The sequence below is a fragment of the Scyliorhinus torazame genome, chromosome 4 (assembly GCF_047496885.1).
Source record: "Scyliorhinus torazame isolate Kashiwa2021f chromosome 4, sScyTor2.1, whole genome shotgun sequence".
NCBI classification, from domain to species: Eukaryota; Metazoa; Chordata; class Chondrichthyes; order Carcharhiniformes; family Scyliorhinidae; genus Scyliorhinus; species Scyliorhinus torazame.
The window spans coordinates 232,214,504-232,233,797 of record NC_092710.1 but is presented as its reverse complement, the minus strand read 5'-3'; the positions used below and the strand labels follow the sequence as shown (position 1 = coordinate 232,233,797).

The window sequence follows — 19,294 nt, the reverse complement described above, 5'->3', positions numbered from 1 at the left end:
ATGGGCGCCGCCATCTTTGTCCACCCCCCGCAACATGCGGCCCATGGGCGCCGCCATTTTGTCCCCCGCAGGATCTTCGGGTGCCGCCATCTTGTCTCCCCCATGGGGCATGGACACCGACAGCATTCCAGGACCTGGGCCACTCAGGCTCCCCATCATCTGACGCCAGCGACAACTGACCACGACTCGCCTCAGTGACGATCGACCAGTCTCATCCGCACAATCTGGCCACCGCATCGACCAGCGTGAAAATCAACGGCCACGTGACCTCTTACCTGCTGGACTCGGGGAGCACCTAAACCTTCATACAACCGGATACGGTAAGGTGCTGCTCCCTCACGGTACACCCCACCAACCAAAGAATCTCCCTGGCCTCCAGATCCCATTCCGTCACCATCCGGGGGTACTGTACAGTCACACTCACGGTCCAGGGCGTAGAATTCAGCAGCTTCCGCCTCTACGTCCTCCCTAACCTCTGCGCTGCTCTACTACTCGGCCTCGACTTCCAGTGCAATCTCCAGAGCCTAACCCACAAATTCGGCAGGCCCCTACCACCCCTTACTGTGTGCAGCCTCGCGACCCTAAAGGTCGATCCGCCTTCTCTCTTTGCAAATCTAACCCCGGATTGCAAACCTGTCGCCACCAGGAGCAGACGGTACAGCACGCAGGACAGGACCTTCATCAGGTCCAGCGGCTGCTTCGGGAGGGCAGTATCGAGGCCAGCAACAGCCCCTGGAGAGCCCAAATGGTAGTCGTTAAAACTGGGGAGAAACACAGAATGATCGTGGACTACAGCCAAACCATCAATAGGTACACGCAGCTCGACGCGTACCCCCTCCCACGCATATCTGATATGGTCAATCAGATTGCACAGTACAGGGTCTTCTCAATGGTAGACCTCAAATCCGCCTACCACCAGCTCCCCATTCGTAAATCAGACCGACCACACACCGCTTTCGAGGCGGACGGTCGTCTCTATCACTTCCTCAGGGTTCCCTTCGGCGCCACTAACGGGGTCTCGGTCTTCCAAAGGGAGATGGTCCGAATGGTCGACCGGTACGGTTTGCGGGCCACCTTTCCGTACCTAGACAACGTCACCATCAGCGGCCATGACCAGCAGGACCACGATGCCAACCTTGCCAAATTTCTCCACACCGCCACTCTCCACAACCTCACCTACAACAAGGAGAAGTGCGTGTTCAGCACGACGCGCTTAGCCATACTTGGCAATGTGGATCAGAACGGAGTTCTGGGGCCCGATCCCGACCGCATGCGCCCCCTCATGGAGCTCCCCCTTCCCCACTGACCCAAGGCCCTCAAACGCTGCCTGGGGTTCTTCTCAGACGACGCCCAGTGAGTCCCAAACTATGCGGACAAGGCCCGTCCACTCATTCAGTCCACACACTTTCCCCTGGCGGCTGAGCCACAACAGGCCTTCGCCCGTATCAGAGCCGATATCGCCAAAGCCGGGATGCACGCAGTAGGCGAGACACTGCCCTTTCAAGTAGAGAGTGACGCATCCGATGTCGCCCTAGCCGCCACCCTCAATCAGGCAGGCAGACTCGTGGCATTCTTCTCCCGCACAGTTCATGCCTCAGATATTCGGCACTCATCCGTCGAAAAAGAGGCCCAAGCTATTGTTGAGCCTGTGCGGCATTGGAGGCATTACCTGGCCGGCAGGAGATTCGCCCTCCTCACTGACCAATGGTCGGTAGCCTTCATGTTCAATAACACACAGCGGGGCAAGATCAAAAACGATAAAATCTTGAGGTGGAGGATCGAGCTCTCCATCTATAATTCCGAGATTTTGTATCGCCCTGGCAAACTCAACGAGCCCCCAGACGCCCTATCCCAAGGTACATGTGCCAGCGCACAAGTAGACCAACTCCAGACTCTGCACGACAGCCTTTGTCACCCGGGAGTCACATGGTTATACCATTTCATAAAGGCTCGCAATCTGCCCTACTCCGTCGAGGAAGTACGGACAATCACCAGGGACTGCCAGGTCTGTGCGGAGTGCAAGCCGCACTTCTACCGGCCAGACCGTGCACACCTGGTGAAGGCCTCGCGCCCCTTTGAATGCCTCAGCGTGGATTTCAAAGGGCCCGTCCCCTCCACCGACCGAAACACTTATATTCTCAGTGTGGTCGATGAGTACTCCAGATTCCCCTTCACCATCCCATGCCCCGATATGACGTCTGCCACCGTCATCAAAGCCCTAAACACTATCTTTGCTCTGTTCGGTTTCCCCGCCTATATCCACAGTGACAGGGGATCCTCATTCATGAGCGATGAGCTGCGTCAGTTCCTGCTCAGCAGGGGTATCGCCTCCAGCAGGACGACCAGCTATAACCTCCGGGGAAACGGGCAGGTAGAGAGGGAGAATGGGATGGTATGGAGGGCCGTCCAACTGGCCCTATGGTCCAGGAACCTCCCAGCCTCTCGCTGGCAGGAGGTCCTCCCTGATGCAGTACACTCCATTCGGTCACTGCTGCGCACCGCCACTAACAACACACCCCATGAACGTCTTTTCACCTTCCCCAGGAAGTCCACATCCGGGGTGTCGCCCCCGACTTGGCTCGCAGCTCCAGGACCAGTCCTGCTCCGTAGGCACGTCCGACTCCACAAGGCGGACCCATTGGTGGAAAGGGTGCAATTGCTCCATGCAAACACCCCATGCCTACGTGGCATACCCCAACGGCCGCTCAGATACTGTCTCCCTCAGGGACCTGGCACCAGCAGGTTCCACACACACATCCCCCTCCGGCCCGGCACCACCTTCCCCTCCCCCGGCGCTCCCAGCATTAACCCCACCAGGACCATCTGTCCTTCCACTGCCCACGCCCGAGGAGGAAGAGGATTTCGGCACGCTCCCGGAGTCACTGAACATCGGGCCAGCATCGACATCGCTGCCACCGCTACATCGCTCCCAGCGGAACATCAAGGCCCCGGACTGGTTAAAACTCTAAGTGGTCCGCCGGACTTGAAAATACTTTTTATTTCTGCTCAAATACTGTATAGATTCTTGCTATGTATAGTTCTCCACCACCCCCGCCAGACTCAATTTTAACAGGGGGTGAATGTGGTAAACCACTGTTACACCTTTATTAGGTGATGTAAGGTAGGACCTGTACTACAGGTTTGCCGGTAGTCCCTGCCTGCTGGCTCCGCCCAGTAGGCGTAGTATAAATATGCGTGTCCTCCATTCAGCAGCCATTTCGCCAGCTGCTGTGGGAGGCCACACATCTTAGAGCAATAAAGCCTCAGTTGTATCCAACTCTAGTCTTTGTTCAATTGATCGTGCATCACTGTGTACTATTTTAAAAGTACCAGGCACTCACCGAACCAGCTAGTTCCTTTCCCTGTAGTAAGCTTTGTGCATGTGAAGTGGGAGAAAAGCCTGAGAGAGGCAGCCAGAGTTGGATTGAAATTTGGTAATTTGGAGCAGTGTGATAATTAACGAGGTAAATGCTAAATCTAATTTTCCTGGGGGGGTTTTCAGTTATAAATTTAGTGGCCTAGTTTGTTGGTAAAACAGAGCTCCCCCACCCAAATAGCTGAGTGGCAGTTATCTGTTAATCACCAGAAGGAAGCTTGATTCAAGGCAAAAGGTGTAAATTGCATTCTTCAATTTGAAGCCTATCTGGTGTGTGTCATCTCAGCCCAGCTGAGCTCTCTATATGAGAGAGGCATAAGTGCATTTTCAATAAGCTTTGTACATTGAAGTGAGAGACAGCCTGAGTGGGATTGAAATTTGGAGAAGTGTGGTAATTTGGTGCAGAGTGGGAGGAGGTGCTTTTTCCCTTTTTGTTTTGTTTTTGCCTTGTTTTGTAACTGTTAATCTGGAGGGAGAGATCCAGACAGCATCCTGGGAAGGTCAGTGATGTACAGACCTACCTCGGGTCTCTGCAACAAAAAGTGATTTTAAGAGCTAAATAAATTTTCTTAAATAATGTAATTGGTGATAGAAATATCGGTCAGTGGGGTTAAGTGCTGCACTTGTGAGATGTGGGAGATCAGTGATGCTTTCAGCATCTCAGATGACTACGTCGGCAGGAAGTGCACCCAATTGCAGCTTCTCACAGGCCACATTGGAGCAGCAGTTGGGTGCACTTAGGAGCATGAAGGTGGTGGAAAGCATCATAGACAGGAGTTTTAGTGATGTGGTAACACCCAAGGTGCAGGTAGATAGAAAGGACAGGCAGTCAGTGCAGGAATCCCCTGTGATCATCTGCCTAACAAGTATACCATTTTGGATACTGTTGGGGGAGGGGGGGGATAGCCTATCAGGGGAAAGCAGCAGCCAGAGCACTGGCACTGAAGAGCAATAGTTATGGGGGGACTCTATAGTCAGGGGTACAGATAGGTGCTTCTGTGGACGTGAAAGAGACACCAAGATGGTATGTTGCTTCCCTGGTGCCAGGGTCCAGGATGTCTTTGAATGGTTCGAAAGCATTCTGAAGGGAGAGGGTGAACAGCTAGAGTTAGTGATACATATTGATACTGATGACATAGGTAGGAAGTGTGACAAGGTCCTGCAGCAGCAGTTTAGGGACTTGGGTACAAAGTTTAAAAAGCAGGACCTCTAGGGTTGTAATTTCAGGATTCCACCCTGTGCCATGTGTCAGTGAAGCTAGAAATAGGAAGATAGTGCAGCTCAACACTGGCTAAACAGTTGGTGTAGGAGGGAGGGAGGCTTGATGTTCTAGGATACAGATGTTTCAGGCGGGGATAGGGGGGATGTAAAAGGGGTGGGTGAGTTGCTCTACTGTTTAAGGAGTGTATCGTAGCTGTACTGCTGGAGGACACCTCGGAGGGTTCATACAGTGAGGCAATATGGGCAGAGCTCAGGAATAGGAAGGATGTAGTCACAATATTGGCCTTTTTACAGCCTCCCAACAGCCAGCGGGAGATAGAGGAACAGATATGTCGGCAGACTTTGGCAAGGTGTAAAAGTAACAGGTTGTTGTGGTCTGCGATTTTAACTTCCCCTGTATTGACTGAGACTCACTGAGTGCTCGGGGCATGGATGGGGCAGAGTTTGTAAGGAGCATCCAGGAGGGCTTTGAAACAGTATGTAGATAGTCCAACTAGGGAAGGGGCCGACCTTGACCTGGTGTTGGGGAATGAGCCCGGCCAGGTGGTCGACGTTTCAGTTGGGGAGCGATTAGGAACAGTGACCACAATTCAGTAAGCTTTCAGGTACTGATGGATAATAAGTGTCGTCCTCCGGTGAAGGCGCTAAATTGGGGGAAGGCTATTTACAACAGTGTTAGGCAGGATCTGAAGAACTAGATTGGTGCAGATGCTTGAGGGCAAATCAACATCTGGCATATGGGAGGCTTTCAAGTGTAAGTTGATAGGAATTCAAGACTGGCGTGTTCCTATAAGGATGAAGGAATATGGCAACTTTCGGGAACCTTGGATAACGAGAGATATTGTGAGCCTAGTCAAAAAGAAAAAGGAAGCATTTGTCAAGGCTCGGAAGCTGGGAATACACGAAGCAAGTGTGGAACACGAGGAAAGTAGAAAGAAACTTGAGCAAGGAGTCAGGAGGGCTAAAGGGGGTCACGGAAAGTCATTGGCCAGCAGCAGTAAGAAAAATCCCAAGGCTTTTTATACATATATAAAGAGCAAGAAGGTTGGCCCACTCAAGAAAAGGGGAAATAGGCGAGGTATTAAATGAGTACTTTGCATCAGTATTCACCAAAGAGAAGGACGGTGGATGATGAGCCTGGGGAGGGATGTAGATAGTTTGGGTCACGTTGAGATCGAAAAGGTGGACGTATTGGGGGCCTTGAAAAACATTAAGGTAGATACGTCCCCAGGGCCTGATGGGATGTACCCCAGAATATTGAAAGAGGCAAGGGAGGAAATTGCTGGGGCCTTGAGAGAAATCTTTGTATCCACGCTGGCTACAGGGGTGGTCCCAGAGGATTGGAGAATAGGCAATGTTGTTCCTTTGTTTCAGAAGGGTAGCAAGGATAATCCGGGTAATTATAGGCTGGTGAGCCTTACGTCAGTGGTAGGGAAATTATTGGAGAGGATTCTTAGAGACAGGATTTACTCCCACTTGGAAATAAGTAGACGTATTAGTGAGAGGAAACATGGTTTTGTGAAGGTGAGGTCGTGTCTGACTAACTTGATTGAGTTTTTTGACGAAGTGACGAAGATGATGGGAGTTTAATCCAGACAAATGTGAGGTCTGCATTTTGGAAGGTCTAATACAGATGATAAATATACAGTAAATGGCAGAACCCTTAAGTATTGATAGACAGAGGGATCAGGGTGTACAGGTACACAGGTCACAGAAAGCGGCTACGCAGGTGGAGAAGGTAGTCAAGAAGGCATATGGCATGCTTGCCTTTATCGGCCGGGGCATTTAAAAAAATCAGCAAGTCATGTTGCAGCTTTATATAATCTTAGTTAGGCTGCACTTGGAACATAGTGTTCAATTCTGGTCGCCACACTACCAGAAGGATGTGGAGGCTTTAGAGGGGGTACAGAAAAGATTTACCAGGATGTTGCCTGGTATGGAGGGCATTAGCTAGGAGGAGAGGGTGGAGAAACTTGGTTTGTTCTCACTGGAACAATGGAGGTTGACGGGCGACCGGAGAAGTCTACAAAATTATGAGGGGCATGGACAGAGTGGATAGTTAGAAGCTTTTTCCCAAGGTGGAAGAGTCAATTACTAGGGGGCATAGGTTTAAGGTGCGAGGGGCAAGGTTTAAAGGAGATCTACGAGGCAAGTTTTTTACACAGGTGGTTGGAGCCTGAAACTTGCTGCTGGAAGAGATGGTGGAAGCAGGGATGATAGTGACTTTTGGGCGTTTTGACAAATACATGAATAGGATGGGAGTAGAGGGATATGGTCCTGGAAGGGTAGAGGGATTTAGTTCAGATGGGCAGCATGGTCGGTGGAGGCTTGGAAGGCCAAAGGGCCTGTTCCTGTGCTGTAATGCTTTTTGTTCTTTGTTGTTTAAAACTATATGTCAGATGATTTTAATATGATTCTGGGTAAAGCTGCAAGGCCAGTTTTAAAGTGCACACTGGCAGTGGGGGGGGTCTCACTGTTGGTAGAGCTCATTAGAGCCGGAATTCTACGGCTATTGGGATTCTTTTTTCCCCCACTGGCAGCACATCCCTGCCCGTTGGTTTCCCAGTGGCGTGGAATAGCTTTAATGGGAAATCCCGTCAACAAGCAGCAGGAAGAGAGAATCCTGTCGGCAGCAAAAAGCATGCCACCGAGAAACATGCACCTGTGGGAGCAGAGGGTCCCGCCCCACAAATTCAGAGACACATGTTTTCAGGTCTGTGAACTCAAAATGGTGCAAACGATGGCAGCATCGGTAAGCTTACCCACTGACAACAAGGACTCAAAATTAACCCACCTGAAGTCCAAAGTATATGATGAAATTAGTGAACGGTTTGGAAGCATGAATTTGGAAAGGGTAGATTGTGTCTGGTTAATTGAAGTGAATGAATTGAGTGGTTCACATAGTCTCAAAGTGGATGTGGTACATATGCGGTGAGATTCTCTGTTTCACAAAATAAGTGATGATGCCGGGACTGAATTGGTGGTGTTCTACGACAGGAAAGTTGGTGCCGTTCCCAGAGCAATTCATCAACCGTTTATGGACTAGCACCAGTGCCACTTGGAACACGACCGATTCCAATGAAAACTGTGTCTGATTCACCGGAGTTGGGATTGATACTCGAGAGGCTGACAAGCTGCAGCCACATATAAGCACTCCACTCCCCACACATACACATCCCAGCCAACAAAATGGCAGCAAGAAAAGGCACCCCGATGCAGAACTGGAGACACTGCTGGACGTCGTGCGGGAGAGGTGGGCTACCCTGTACCCCCTGGTGGGGAGGAGGTTGCCACCCGCCGCCGTGCATCGGGCCTAGGCACAGGTGGGAGATGCCGTGGGCAGCACCGCCAGAACCGGCCAGCAGTGCCATAAGAAACTGCACAACCTCCTCAGGGTAAGTATCAGGGGTAGTGCCCCTGACACTAACCCCTGGCCCTACCCCTCAGCAGCCCCCCCCCCCCCCACCCGGAGGGCAACCAAACTCACACCCTGCACCACCTGTCAGCATCCATACCGGCCCACATGACTGGATGCCCTGGCCACGAAGGCCACCTGCTACCTATCTCTGTGTTGCATGTGTGCAACTATCTAACAGTGTGGATCTTCTGTGCAGATGGTGGCCAGTTGAGGGGGGGGGGGGGGGGGGGGGGGGGGTTGGAGGGTAACAGATGGGGTGAGAGGGTGGTGGGGCGGAGGGTGGGTGCAGGGGTGAGGGGGCACCAATGCGGCCAGTGTCACTCTACACAACCAGGGGCCAAAATGAGCGATTTCCTTACCAGCGGTGGCAGGGCAATCCAGGCCTAGGAGCCCCAGTCCCGACCCCATGGTCCATCCCCTGGTCACCCCTGTTGTGCGCCCACCCCCCCACCCCCACCCAGCCAGACATGCCAGCAGTGGCTGCCAGCCCACAGTCGTGCCTCTGCATGTCTTACCTCCACTCTCTTCCTCATCAGCCACGGCGGCAGTTTCCCGTTTTTTGGGGAGTTTTTTAAACCGCAAGGGAAATTCGCCAGCGGAGGCTCAGCGGAATATCAGTTCAGGCCCACTAATGATATGCAAATTGTCTTTACTGTGCGTGCGGAGCAGAATGCATTGACGCCACTGGAACATGACATTCTGCCGTGCGCCCAGCACCAGCTACAATGTTGGCGTCATGACCAATTTTCCACCCAATGGCGTTTTGCGATTTCGGCATCGTCCGACGGAGAATCCCGCCCAAGAACGTTGAGAAAGTATTCAGAAAGGGCTCATTACGATAATGAAGGCGCATCATACTGAAGAAATGTAATTCCCCTCATAGACATGGCTAGGAATCTATGGGTATTGTGTGAATGTAGGAGTGAGTGGGATTTGGGGGCAATGTTTATATTTCTATATGCTCCATGGATCTCTGAAGTTCACCTCTGTTCCATTCATTCATTTATTGACACATGAGGAAGGATTTTGGTGTTTCCTGATAAAAAGCAATTGAACGAGTATGGCAAACGGAGGAGGATTGCATGAGGACACAAAATGGGACAGATGGTAAGGCAGACAAATGCAAAGCAGTATATTTTCAGAATAAGAAGTGAAAGGATGCATTGGGGTAATTGTCTCAAGTGGTCTATATTCCACCCATTACGAACAATAAATCATAACTCAAATTACTTGAAGAAAAATATCTCAGTCAGCTACCTTTTTAAAAAAAAAGTATTAAGGAATGCATGATAACATTTGTGCTTTAATGATTGATCAAGGAAAGGATGACAAACTGAACAATCCAGCTGCAGTTAGTAGACACATTGTGTGCGCAGTCATTGCTGTTCACTGAAAACTCACCAGTTACCAGGGGAAACATGATGATAAAATTATACAAAACTTTCAAAAATAAGAGAAGGCACAGGTCCACCTGAACACCATTTACACACACATTATATATGAAGATGATGTCGTGACAAGTCAAAGTGAAACCTTTAAAAACAATGGGCTTCTACTAATAATGGTACATTTTTGTTAACTGGAATGTCTTGACCCAACCTATCGAAAGGAAGCCTCCTGGGGAGATAACAAAGAGTTAACAATGCTTCACAGCTTTCTGGACTTACACTGCAAAACACTTGGAATGGGAATGAAGGTGACTACAGTACAATAATAAAAGAAACATTATGTTGTTTTACTCAACAAGAAAAGGGGATGAAATACAAATAACACAAGTAGCTGTGCAATGAGGCATCGTCAATCAAGGCCTTGACCTGGGAAAAATCATCTGGTAGATAATCAGGATGGCAGATAATAGGAGTGTGGAGATAATAATTCTTCCACTGATCTGCATTTTTAACAGGGATTCATCAAATCTTTGGCTTTCCTGTTAAGTATCTTCTCGTAAAAATCTGTTAAAATGCATCTGGAGACCTTGTACTTGCGTTATACACTCAGTTTAGTAATAGTACTGCACTTTTATTTAGTCTTTCACGAGATGGCTTCCTTAGTCTAGCACTGTGCTTGGGAACAAGAGGAGTACAAACAAAGCAGTACAAAGCTATCCAGTAGAAGCACTGCATAGAGAAATCTTTGGGCGTACAAGCTTGGAGCTTTCTGAAAACGAATTAGCTGTAAAGCTAACAGGAAAAAGAAGGTTGCTATATTTAAAATTAAGAAAACTCTTGTGTAGGAAGCCGAAAGGGATTGTGCAGTGCTTCGAACAGTGGATCCTGGTTTGACCGAACCAGGTTTTACATTGGTATTTGTACCTTGTTCTGATTTCACATCAGAAAAGTCAACAAAGTCAAAAGTATCCTTCACTTCCTCATTTCTCTCATCGGAAGTTTCTTCTTGCAGTAACTTCTTCCGTTCCCTTTTCTCATTCATTTCAATTTGTGCAAAAATATCTGGAAGGTTGTTGGGAAATTTATCACCATCACCTTTTCCTTTCTTCATTTTTTTGACCTTGCCTCGCCCAAACGAGACAGAAAATAACTTTTCAACAGCTTCCTCCGTCTTCTTTTTGTCCGATAGTTTTAGAAGCCGCTCGGCCGTCTTTCGAAAGTTATCGGTGTTCAGGACTCGGGCCAAAATTTGCTTTTCTAGCTGCTGAAACACGGGTTTTGCATGTTGAAGATTTTCCTCAACAACGGTCATGTAATCTTCCATCTCCTGCACTGAAGCATCCCTGATTGCAGAAGCTCTGTCAAACACAATTTTCTGGCGGTCGGCTAGTACCATAGCAAACAGTGGTTTCATGGAAGTTTCCCCAGTTAAGAGATAAACTGTATAGGTTTTTTCATTTGTTGCTAGATATACATCTACTCGATCCAAATCTCCTCGAATGCTAAAGCTTTGAATCTCCACAGAAGGTCCAAAGAAGATATAGGCTGTTCTGGTGACTGGGTACCTTAGCGTAGTTGTGACATTCACATAATTTGTTCCATTGTATGGGTATCCACGGGGGTAAGTTTTGAATGCCAGTCCAGCCTTTTCACTGTTGCCTTTATCATCCATCCAGAACATTGTATACTGACCATCCTTTTGTCTAATAAATGCTCCATTCACTCCATCTTCAGATATTTCCTCAAAGGCCACATCTGTGTTATGGAAAAATGCACTCACTTTTTCAAGGGGGCTGTCTTCGTGTAAGTGGATCTGATCCACTAGGAGTAAAAGCTGGGGTTGCAGAAGGAGGAGGTTCCTTTGGGAACTCTTCAGTTTCAGGCTAGGACTGTAAGCGCCTGCTGCTTCCCCTCTGATAAAGACCACTCCATTCTGCTCGAAAGCTGCAGTGACCTGACCACGACAATCCCCTGAAATGCCATGTTTATATTCCAACCACTTTGAGTTACAAGCTTCTGTCACTTGCCCTTCCCATGGGCTGAAACAAGTGTCTGCCGTGGCTGGAGAGAACATTAATGCATTGTTGAGGAACGTGTATTTGGGGCCATACAAAGCCTCTGTGATGAAAGGCACACCATTGGGTGCGAACGTGAAAGAGTTCTGATCAGGATGTTCGTGACCAGCATTGAAATTCTTCCAGCCATTAATCCACTGTGAATATTTCTTCTGATGCACGATGTCATAGATTGCACGTCCGCCCAGTTTACCCGATTTGAAGGACAGGAAGGGTCGGTTAACTTCCGCTGGTACAGCCCCTCCATAGGTCACAACGCCCCAATCTTCGAAATAATGCAATTTTGGTAACCCATAATCCAGAGGTGGGACTGGAGCCAGGGAGCCATCGTACCTGATAACAAATTTAAGAAAAAGATAAGCTATGTTGACAGCAGAAATAAGGGCAATCATATTACAAGGATTATGGGTTCAGAAAAAAAACCTGACGTTTAAAAAGGCATTGAAATCTCACTTAAATTCAACAAAATATAACTTTGAATTTCTCATCTTTAGCAATTTGATCAGCACAGATCAATAATTATCAGGTTATTAATCATCTATTCTTTGAATGTTTATGACATATCTTACCAACAACAGCTTTCTCTTTTCTTTACACAGATTTTGTGTTGATGCAGGTGCACACTTCTGCAACCCAAGAGTATCAACATCAAGTCTATAACACCGGCTTGATTCAGAGTGAAACTGCCTCCACTCTAGCCAAAAATGTGCCTCAGTCAGTGTCTCCTTGGTGACAGTCATCTCTGACAGATATCCCAACCCACTTCTCCCCCCCCCCCCACCAATCACACACACCCCTCTCCCGGCAGTCATGGTGGCAGATACCCACTCTATGTCCACTCTTCGCCCACCACACATATATGTATCCCCCTCCCACTAGGGTCCTGCCCTGGCACTGCCCGGGAATGTTCCTCTACCCGGCTCCCCCCCATCCCCCTGGGCTATAGTTACCTCTGCACCCCCAGAGGGATACTCTCGGCTGCCTCAAGCCTGGACAGACTTGATGCAAATACCACCGACGCAATGTCACACCCACGCCGGGCAATAGTCCACGAGGGAGGAAGATCTGGAGAGAGTGTTCGATAATGACATTCTAATGTATTAAAATGGAATTCCAGAGCTCGGACCTCGCACTATTTCACTTGCGAGGGGTTGGATAGGATTCCAAAAGCCAATCATGCCAGAGAGAATCACAGTTTTCACTTCTCTCTGTATTTTGAGCCCGTGCCAAGTTTATCAAGTCTTTTTTAAAAATATTTTTATTCAAAAATTATATTTTCCACAAAATATAAATATATAAAATATCAAAAGAACAACCAAAGAGCATCAAAAGACCATCACAAACAACCCAATCAACAACCCCATCCCTCCAGTCCTTCTGACACTGACCCCCCCAACCACATCCGGCCTTCTCCTTTTTTAACCCCCCCTTACCCTCCCTGAAAGTCCCCCCCTCTTCGATGACCCCTTAATGGTTTCCACCTCTGTGTGAACCCTCCTACCAACCCCTACAGAACAAACTTGATCTACTCTAACCACAGGAATTCTGCCAAGTCGCTCACCCACACCCCTACCATTGGCGGCTCCGAGTCCCTCCAACATAACAAAATCCGCCTCCGGGATATTAGGGAGGCAAAGGCCAAATCAACCTCTCTCCTCTCCTGCCCTACGGGGTCTTCAAAACCCCAAATATCGTCAACTCCAGACCCTTGAGTATTTTTTTAATGTTTTAATTTCTGCTCCACAAAAAAAAAGGACCATCAAATTTCTGGTGAATTGGAATGAAACCTCTGGACTATTTACCAAGACTATTCATCCTAACAACATTTTATTTATAGTTTGTGCTGCAAAGAAACATTTTAAGATTGTATAAATTTAACTAAAATAAAGTTTTTGGCTATTGCAGCTGCAGAAAGATAGGAACGTGAGACTTAAGAGCTGAGTAAGTCATTCGGCCTTTTTGAGCCTTCTCCACCCTTTGATAAGATCATGGCTGATCCTGTTGTGGGCCAATCCATTTTACTGTCTTCCTTCATACCCTTGTCTTCCTTGTCCATCAAAAATCTATCTAACTCAGCCTTGAATAAATTCAGTGCCCCTGCATCCACTGCTTTCTGTGGAGAAGAATTGTACAGACTAATGACCTTCTGAGGGAAAAATAATTCTCCTCAACACCATCTTAAAAGGGAGATCTCTTATTCTTAAATCGTGTCACTTCATTCTAGTCTCCCCCACAGGAGGAAACATCCTTCCAATATACGCCCAATGTAGTCCCCTCAGGATCTTGTATGTTTCAATAAGATCACCTTTCATTCTTCTAAACTCCAACGGGTTTAGACCCAACCTGTTCAACCTTCCCAGGAATGAGGCGAGTGAACCTACTATTTCTAACGCAATTATTTCTTTTTTCAAATACTTTTCAAATAAGGAAACCAAAACCGTACACAGTACTCCAGATGAGGTCTCACCAAGATGCTATAGTTCAGTAGGCTTTGCAGGATTATCTGTCAATTAAAATTAGTGTACAGACAAGCCTCAAATAGATTTCATAGAATTTACAGTGCAGAAGGAGGCTATTCGGCCCATCGAGTCTGCACCGGCTCCGGGAAAGAGCACCCTACCCAAGCCCACACCTCCACCTTCTCCTCGTAACCCAGTAACACCTAACCTGCACATTTTTGGACAGTGGGAGGAAATCGGAGCACCCGGAGAAAACCCACGCAGACACGGGGAGAACGTGCAGACTCTGCACAGACAGTGACACAAGCCGGGAATCGAACCTGGGACCCCGGAGCTGTGAAGCAACTGTGCTAACCACTATGGTACCGTGCCCCCATTTCTGACATAAATTCCCAATGGATAAAATTCTATGTTAGCAGTGGAAAACTTGTAAAATTACCCGTTATATAAAGAAGTGGAATTTAAAGGCAAGTATTGCTTTAGCTTGACTGTAACTGTTTCATATCTGGGAATACATCCTTGCTGGTCCTGTGTCATGTAATGTGTAACGACATCAGCAGAATGTTAATGCGGGATTTGAGCAGGCCACCATTTTAATTGTACGAGCAACACCCTTAATAAACCTCCCATCGTGTTAACAAGAATCCAGAGTGTGGGCACCACCATACCTCTTGACTTTACGGCGACAAAGAAATGTAACAGGAGAAAAAAGGGTGATGAGAATAGAGGCAGAAAAATCGCTGGAAAGAAGATTTTCGGCGACTAATTGTGGGATGGCATTGGGAGCAACAGAAGATTCTGGAGACCGGACTCGCATGTAGATGTCAGACGAAACTCTGCTGCCATTGTGAAGGTTTAACAAAAGTTTTCAATAGCAACTGTGAGTAAGAAGATCGACAGTCGGGGAAGACTTGCTTGCATTGAAGTGAGTGGGGTCTGGGCTGCAGTGTCCATGCACGAGATGCGAGGAACAGGGATTTTGAAGCTGTCTGGGGAAAGCAGTCAGCATTATCAAAGACCCCTCCCACCCGGCTTACTCACTCTTCCAACTTCTTCCATCGGGCAGGAGATACAAAAGTCTGAGAATACGCACGAACAAATTCAAAAACAGCTTCTTCCCCACTCCTAAACGACCCTCTTATGCACTGACACGATTAATACTACACCCTTGTATGCTTCACCCGATGCCGGTTTTTATGTATTTACATTGTGAACATTATGTTGCCCTAGTATGTATTTAATTTTAATTTTATTTTATTTTCATGTACGAAATGATCGGTTTGAACTGCTCGCAGAAAAATACTTTTCACTGTACCTTGGTACACGTGATAATAAACAAATCCATTCCAGAAGTCTGCTGACTTTGCATGGACCATTACTCGGGTCAAAAGTCAAAATATTCAGATATAAAAGGGAAAGATTTCCCAGTTGCTTGTTCAAGGGATTGGCTGTGCCATACTTTCCAGTACAAATGGAAGGGAGCAGGTTTAGGCCCGAGCAGCTGGGATCCAAAAATGGCAGGAAGAACGGGCACATATTTGATGAGGGTTATGAAACATGGAATTTATATGAAGAAAGATTCCAATTGTTTTTAATAGTTAATCAGACACCAGAGGACCTAAAGGTCGCAACATTTTTCAGCTTCAGTTGGCTGTAAAACATTTATGCTGCTGTAGAACATAGTTCACCTCACCCAGCAAAACCAAGAACAAGTCCTTCAGTGATTAAATGAAAATCTTAGACATTCTCTTTTAAATTGTTATTGATTGCAGAAAGGTTTTGATCCAACGCCATAGTCAGGAAGAAGTGGAAAACATTTTACAGTTTGTGGTGTCTTTAAGAAGACCAAGGAACTGATCATCGAATTCAGGAAGCGTAGCACGACACACACTCCCATCTGCATCAATGGCTCTGAAGTGGAGATGGTCGATAGCTTTAAGTTCCTGGGGGTCGCCATCACCAACAGTCTGGCCTGGTTCACTCACGTTGATGCAATAGTCAAGAAAGCCCAACAATGTCTCTATTTCCTACGGAAGCTAAAGAAATTTGTCGGCTCTCACAAACATCTGCAGATGTTCGATAGAGAGCATACTATCCAGCTGCATCACAGCTTGGTATGGCAACTGCTCGGTCCAAGATCGCAAGAAACTGCAGAGTGTGGTGAACTCAGCCCAACGCATCACACAAGCTTGCCACCCCCACATTGATTCTGTATACACCTCCCGCTGCCTCAGGGAAGCAGACAGCAATATCAGAGGTCCCTCCCACCCAGGCATTGCCTTCTTTCAGACCCTTTCATCAGGCAGAAGGTACAGAAGTCTGAAGACCCGCACATCCAGAAATAGGAACAGCTTCTTCCCCAGAGCTACAAGACACCTCAATGACTCCCCCTCGGACTGATCTGTTCCCTGTCAGAACACTATTCACGACGCCCTATGTTGCTCTTGCTCATGTATTTGCTTTGTTTGGTCCCTTGTTCCGCACTGTAACCAAACACTGTTTGTCGATGTACCATTTGTGAATGCACTCTGTTTTTTGTTTACTATGTACGTACTGTGTGCGTTCCATTGGCCGCAAAAAAATACTTTTCACTGTCCTTCGGCACACGTGACAATAAATCAAATCAAATTTAATCAGCTATTGTGAATTTGATAGAACATTTGGTGATAATTTTCAATACAGGCCGGTTTGTGGATTACACAGTGAAACAATTCAGAGGAAGCTGCTTACTGTAAGCGATTTAACAATAAACTATGCGTGGAAGTTGCCACAATTATGGAGTTTGTTACAAGAGAAGCGTCGCAGATAGGGGCTGAAGCGAAGATCCACAAAATTATTCCCTCAAGGAAAAGGGCTGCAAAGGTGCAGCCATGTCACCATTGTACAGAGTTGGACTCTCAGCGGCGGAATGCTGGAGTGAATTGAATACGTAAAAGAACTGTGGCAAGAAGGGCCACATTGTCAAAGTGTGTTGGGCTCAGAAAGCTTCATTTACACCAAGAATGTGCAAGAAGAACAATACAAGGAAATAATTTAGTCATGCCTACAAATTAGTGGATGAAGCTCAAGATCACTCCAAAGGCAGCAAAACCAAGCTAATTCAAGAATTTAAGCTAGGTGTCTTGTCAATGCAGGGAGATCTTATCCAAAACTTGAGGGTCATGAAATTAATATGAAAGTGGGTATGAGCGCAGCAATATCACTAATACCCGAGACAAATTATCATCAAAAACTGTAGCATCTGCCTTTAACACTATCAAATGTGATCCTAAGGATGAGAGGTTGTACCATTAAAAGGATGCATTATGGTGAAAGTAGAAGCAAATGGGCAGACAACGGAGTTACCTCACTGTTGTCCGTGGAAACTTTCCTGCTCTATTTGGGCTAAGATTAGGCTTAACTGGGAAACAGTCAATCAATTAGGGGATTCAAGGAGCAACTTGAACAATATCTATTAAAATATGAGAATGTGTTTGAAGATTCACTAGGTTCTTTGACTGGAGTTGAGCCTACACCTAAAAATCAAACCAAACAGCACACCCAAATGTCTCAAAGGTAGACCCGTACATAGGCCATCATACCTAAAGTTGAAGAACTAGATAGATTAGTAAGGACAGGAGTCATTGAACCTGTTGCTACAAGTGATTTGGCGACATCAATTGTTTCTGTATTAAAATGGGAGAATGTGTGGAGATTTTAAAACTACTATTAACCCAGTTTTGTGTGTAGATCATTATCCACTGCCGCTGATTGAAGACTTGTTTGCTGGACTTTTTGCTGGAGGCAAATTTACAAATTCAGTAAAATAGATCTTTCACAGGCAGATGAATGTGGCTGCCCAATCACAGCCACAACTCACCATCATAACACACAAAGGTTTATTTCGTTACAGAGTCTTCCTTTTGGAATAAGATCTGCACCTGCTCTTTTTCAAAGATCCATGGATCAAATTCTAAGTGAATGGAATGGAGTGCAATGTTATTTAGGTGATATACTCCTCACCGGTTCGAGTGAACAGGAACACTTGGAGAATTTGGAAGCTACCTTGAAGTGGTTACAAAGCCACAACCTGAGTTAAAAAGGAAAAATGTGACATTTTGAAGCCATCCATAAATTATCTTGGTCATATCATCGACAAAGATGGTTTACACAAAGAACCTAAGAAAATGTCAGATATCTTAGAAGCACCACTTCCTCAAAATGTGACACAATTTTAAGATTGTTTTTCAGACTGATCAATTATTGTGGTAAATGTGTGCTGAACACACTTGGCTATGTGACAACAGGCAAGGCACTGGTCAGAAAAACATGAGAATGCATGTAATGCAATGAAAGAATCTTTACTGAAGTCAGAACTGTTGGTTTCATTGTAATCCAAAAATGAAATGCAATTAGCTTGCAATGCCTCACCCTTAGGGCTTGGTGCAGTCGTCTCGCATATTATACCTTCAGGAGATAACGACGATAGCATTTGTTTCATACACTTTTACTAGTTCAGAAGTGCATTAAGCTCAGCTAGAAAAAGAAGCTTTGAGCATCACTTTCGATGTAAGAAGGTTCCATTATTACCTTTATGGGTGTCATTTTACCCTTTTCACTGAGCTACCCTTGACTACAAGCTTTAGGCCGTATAAAGGTGTGGGCAAGATTCTGATCGCGACATCTCATGATGTTTAGTTGAATCTCGCGAGACGTCGCAAGTGTCACAAATCTGACTAGATTGAACGGCCTCGTTGCATCACCAAATTGGACACGAGAGGGCTGGTAAATCCCGCCCAAAATATCAGGGGATCTGTTCTATAAATATTAATTGTTGTTATTTCACCAATGAAGTAAAGAGTGAGGGCTGTTATGTATCTGGGAATACATTCTTGCTGGTTTTATGTCACGTAACGTGTAGCGACATCAGCAGAGTGTTTGTGCGAGCTTTGAGCAGATCGCCATCTTTGACTGTATGAGTAACAAGCCTTAATGAACCTCTCATCGTGTGTTATAAGAATCCAGAGTGTGGGCACCTCCACACCTTTTCTCTTTGCAGCAACAAAGAAATACAACAGATTTTTAATATCATATGGAATAAAAATTCTCCTTTGTTTGACTCGCTAAACAACCATTCCTTGGTAAAAATATCTTCCTCAAAATAATCTATTTATTATCCTCTTTGTTTCACAACTCAAAGGAATCCAACAAAATACTTTCTCATGCTCATGTGCAAGGTACAGGATCAAGCAGAAGATTAAATTGCAGCTAAAAGAAAAAAATGATATCTGGGAGTGAGGGCATCGGTCTACCAACCCTTCCTCCTGGGAGAAGAGACAGCTGGACCTGCGAGAGACACCCTGTACTACGGCAGCGGG

At 46.5% G+C, this 19,294-nt stretch overlaps 1 protein-coding gene across 2 annotated transcripts in view; it reads right to left on the bottom strand.

Moving 5' to 3' along the window:
* Nucleotides 1-9,298: 9,298 nt before the first annotated feature.
* dse (dermatan sulfate epimerase) overlaps nt 9,299-19,294 on the bottom strand; it is a 137,535-nt gene continuing 127,539 nt past the window's right edge. For both annotated transcript variants that reach the window (XM_072499432.1, XM_072499433.1), the window contains one exon: nt 9,299-11,811. In XM_072499432.1, coding sequence (XP_072355533.1) covers nt 10,068-11,811 — 1,744 coding nt within the window. In that variant the 3' untranslated portion in view covers nt 9,299-10,067. The remainder of the gene's footprint in view (nt 11,812-19,294) is intronic.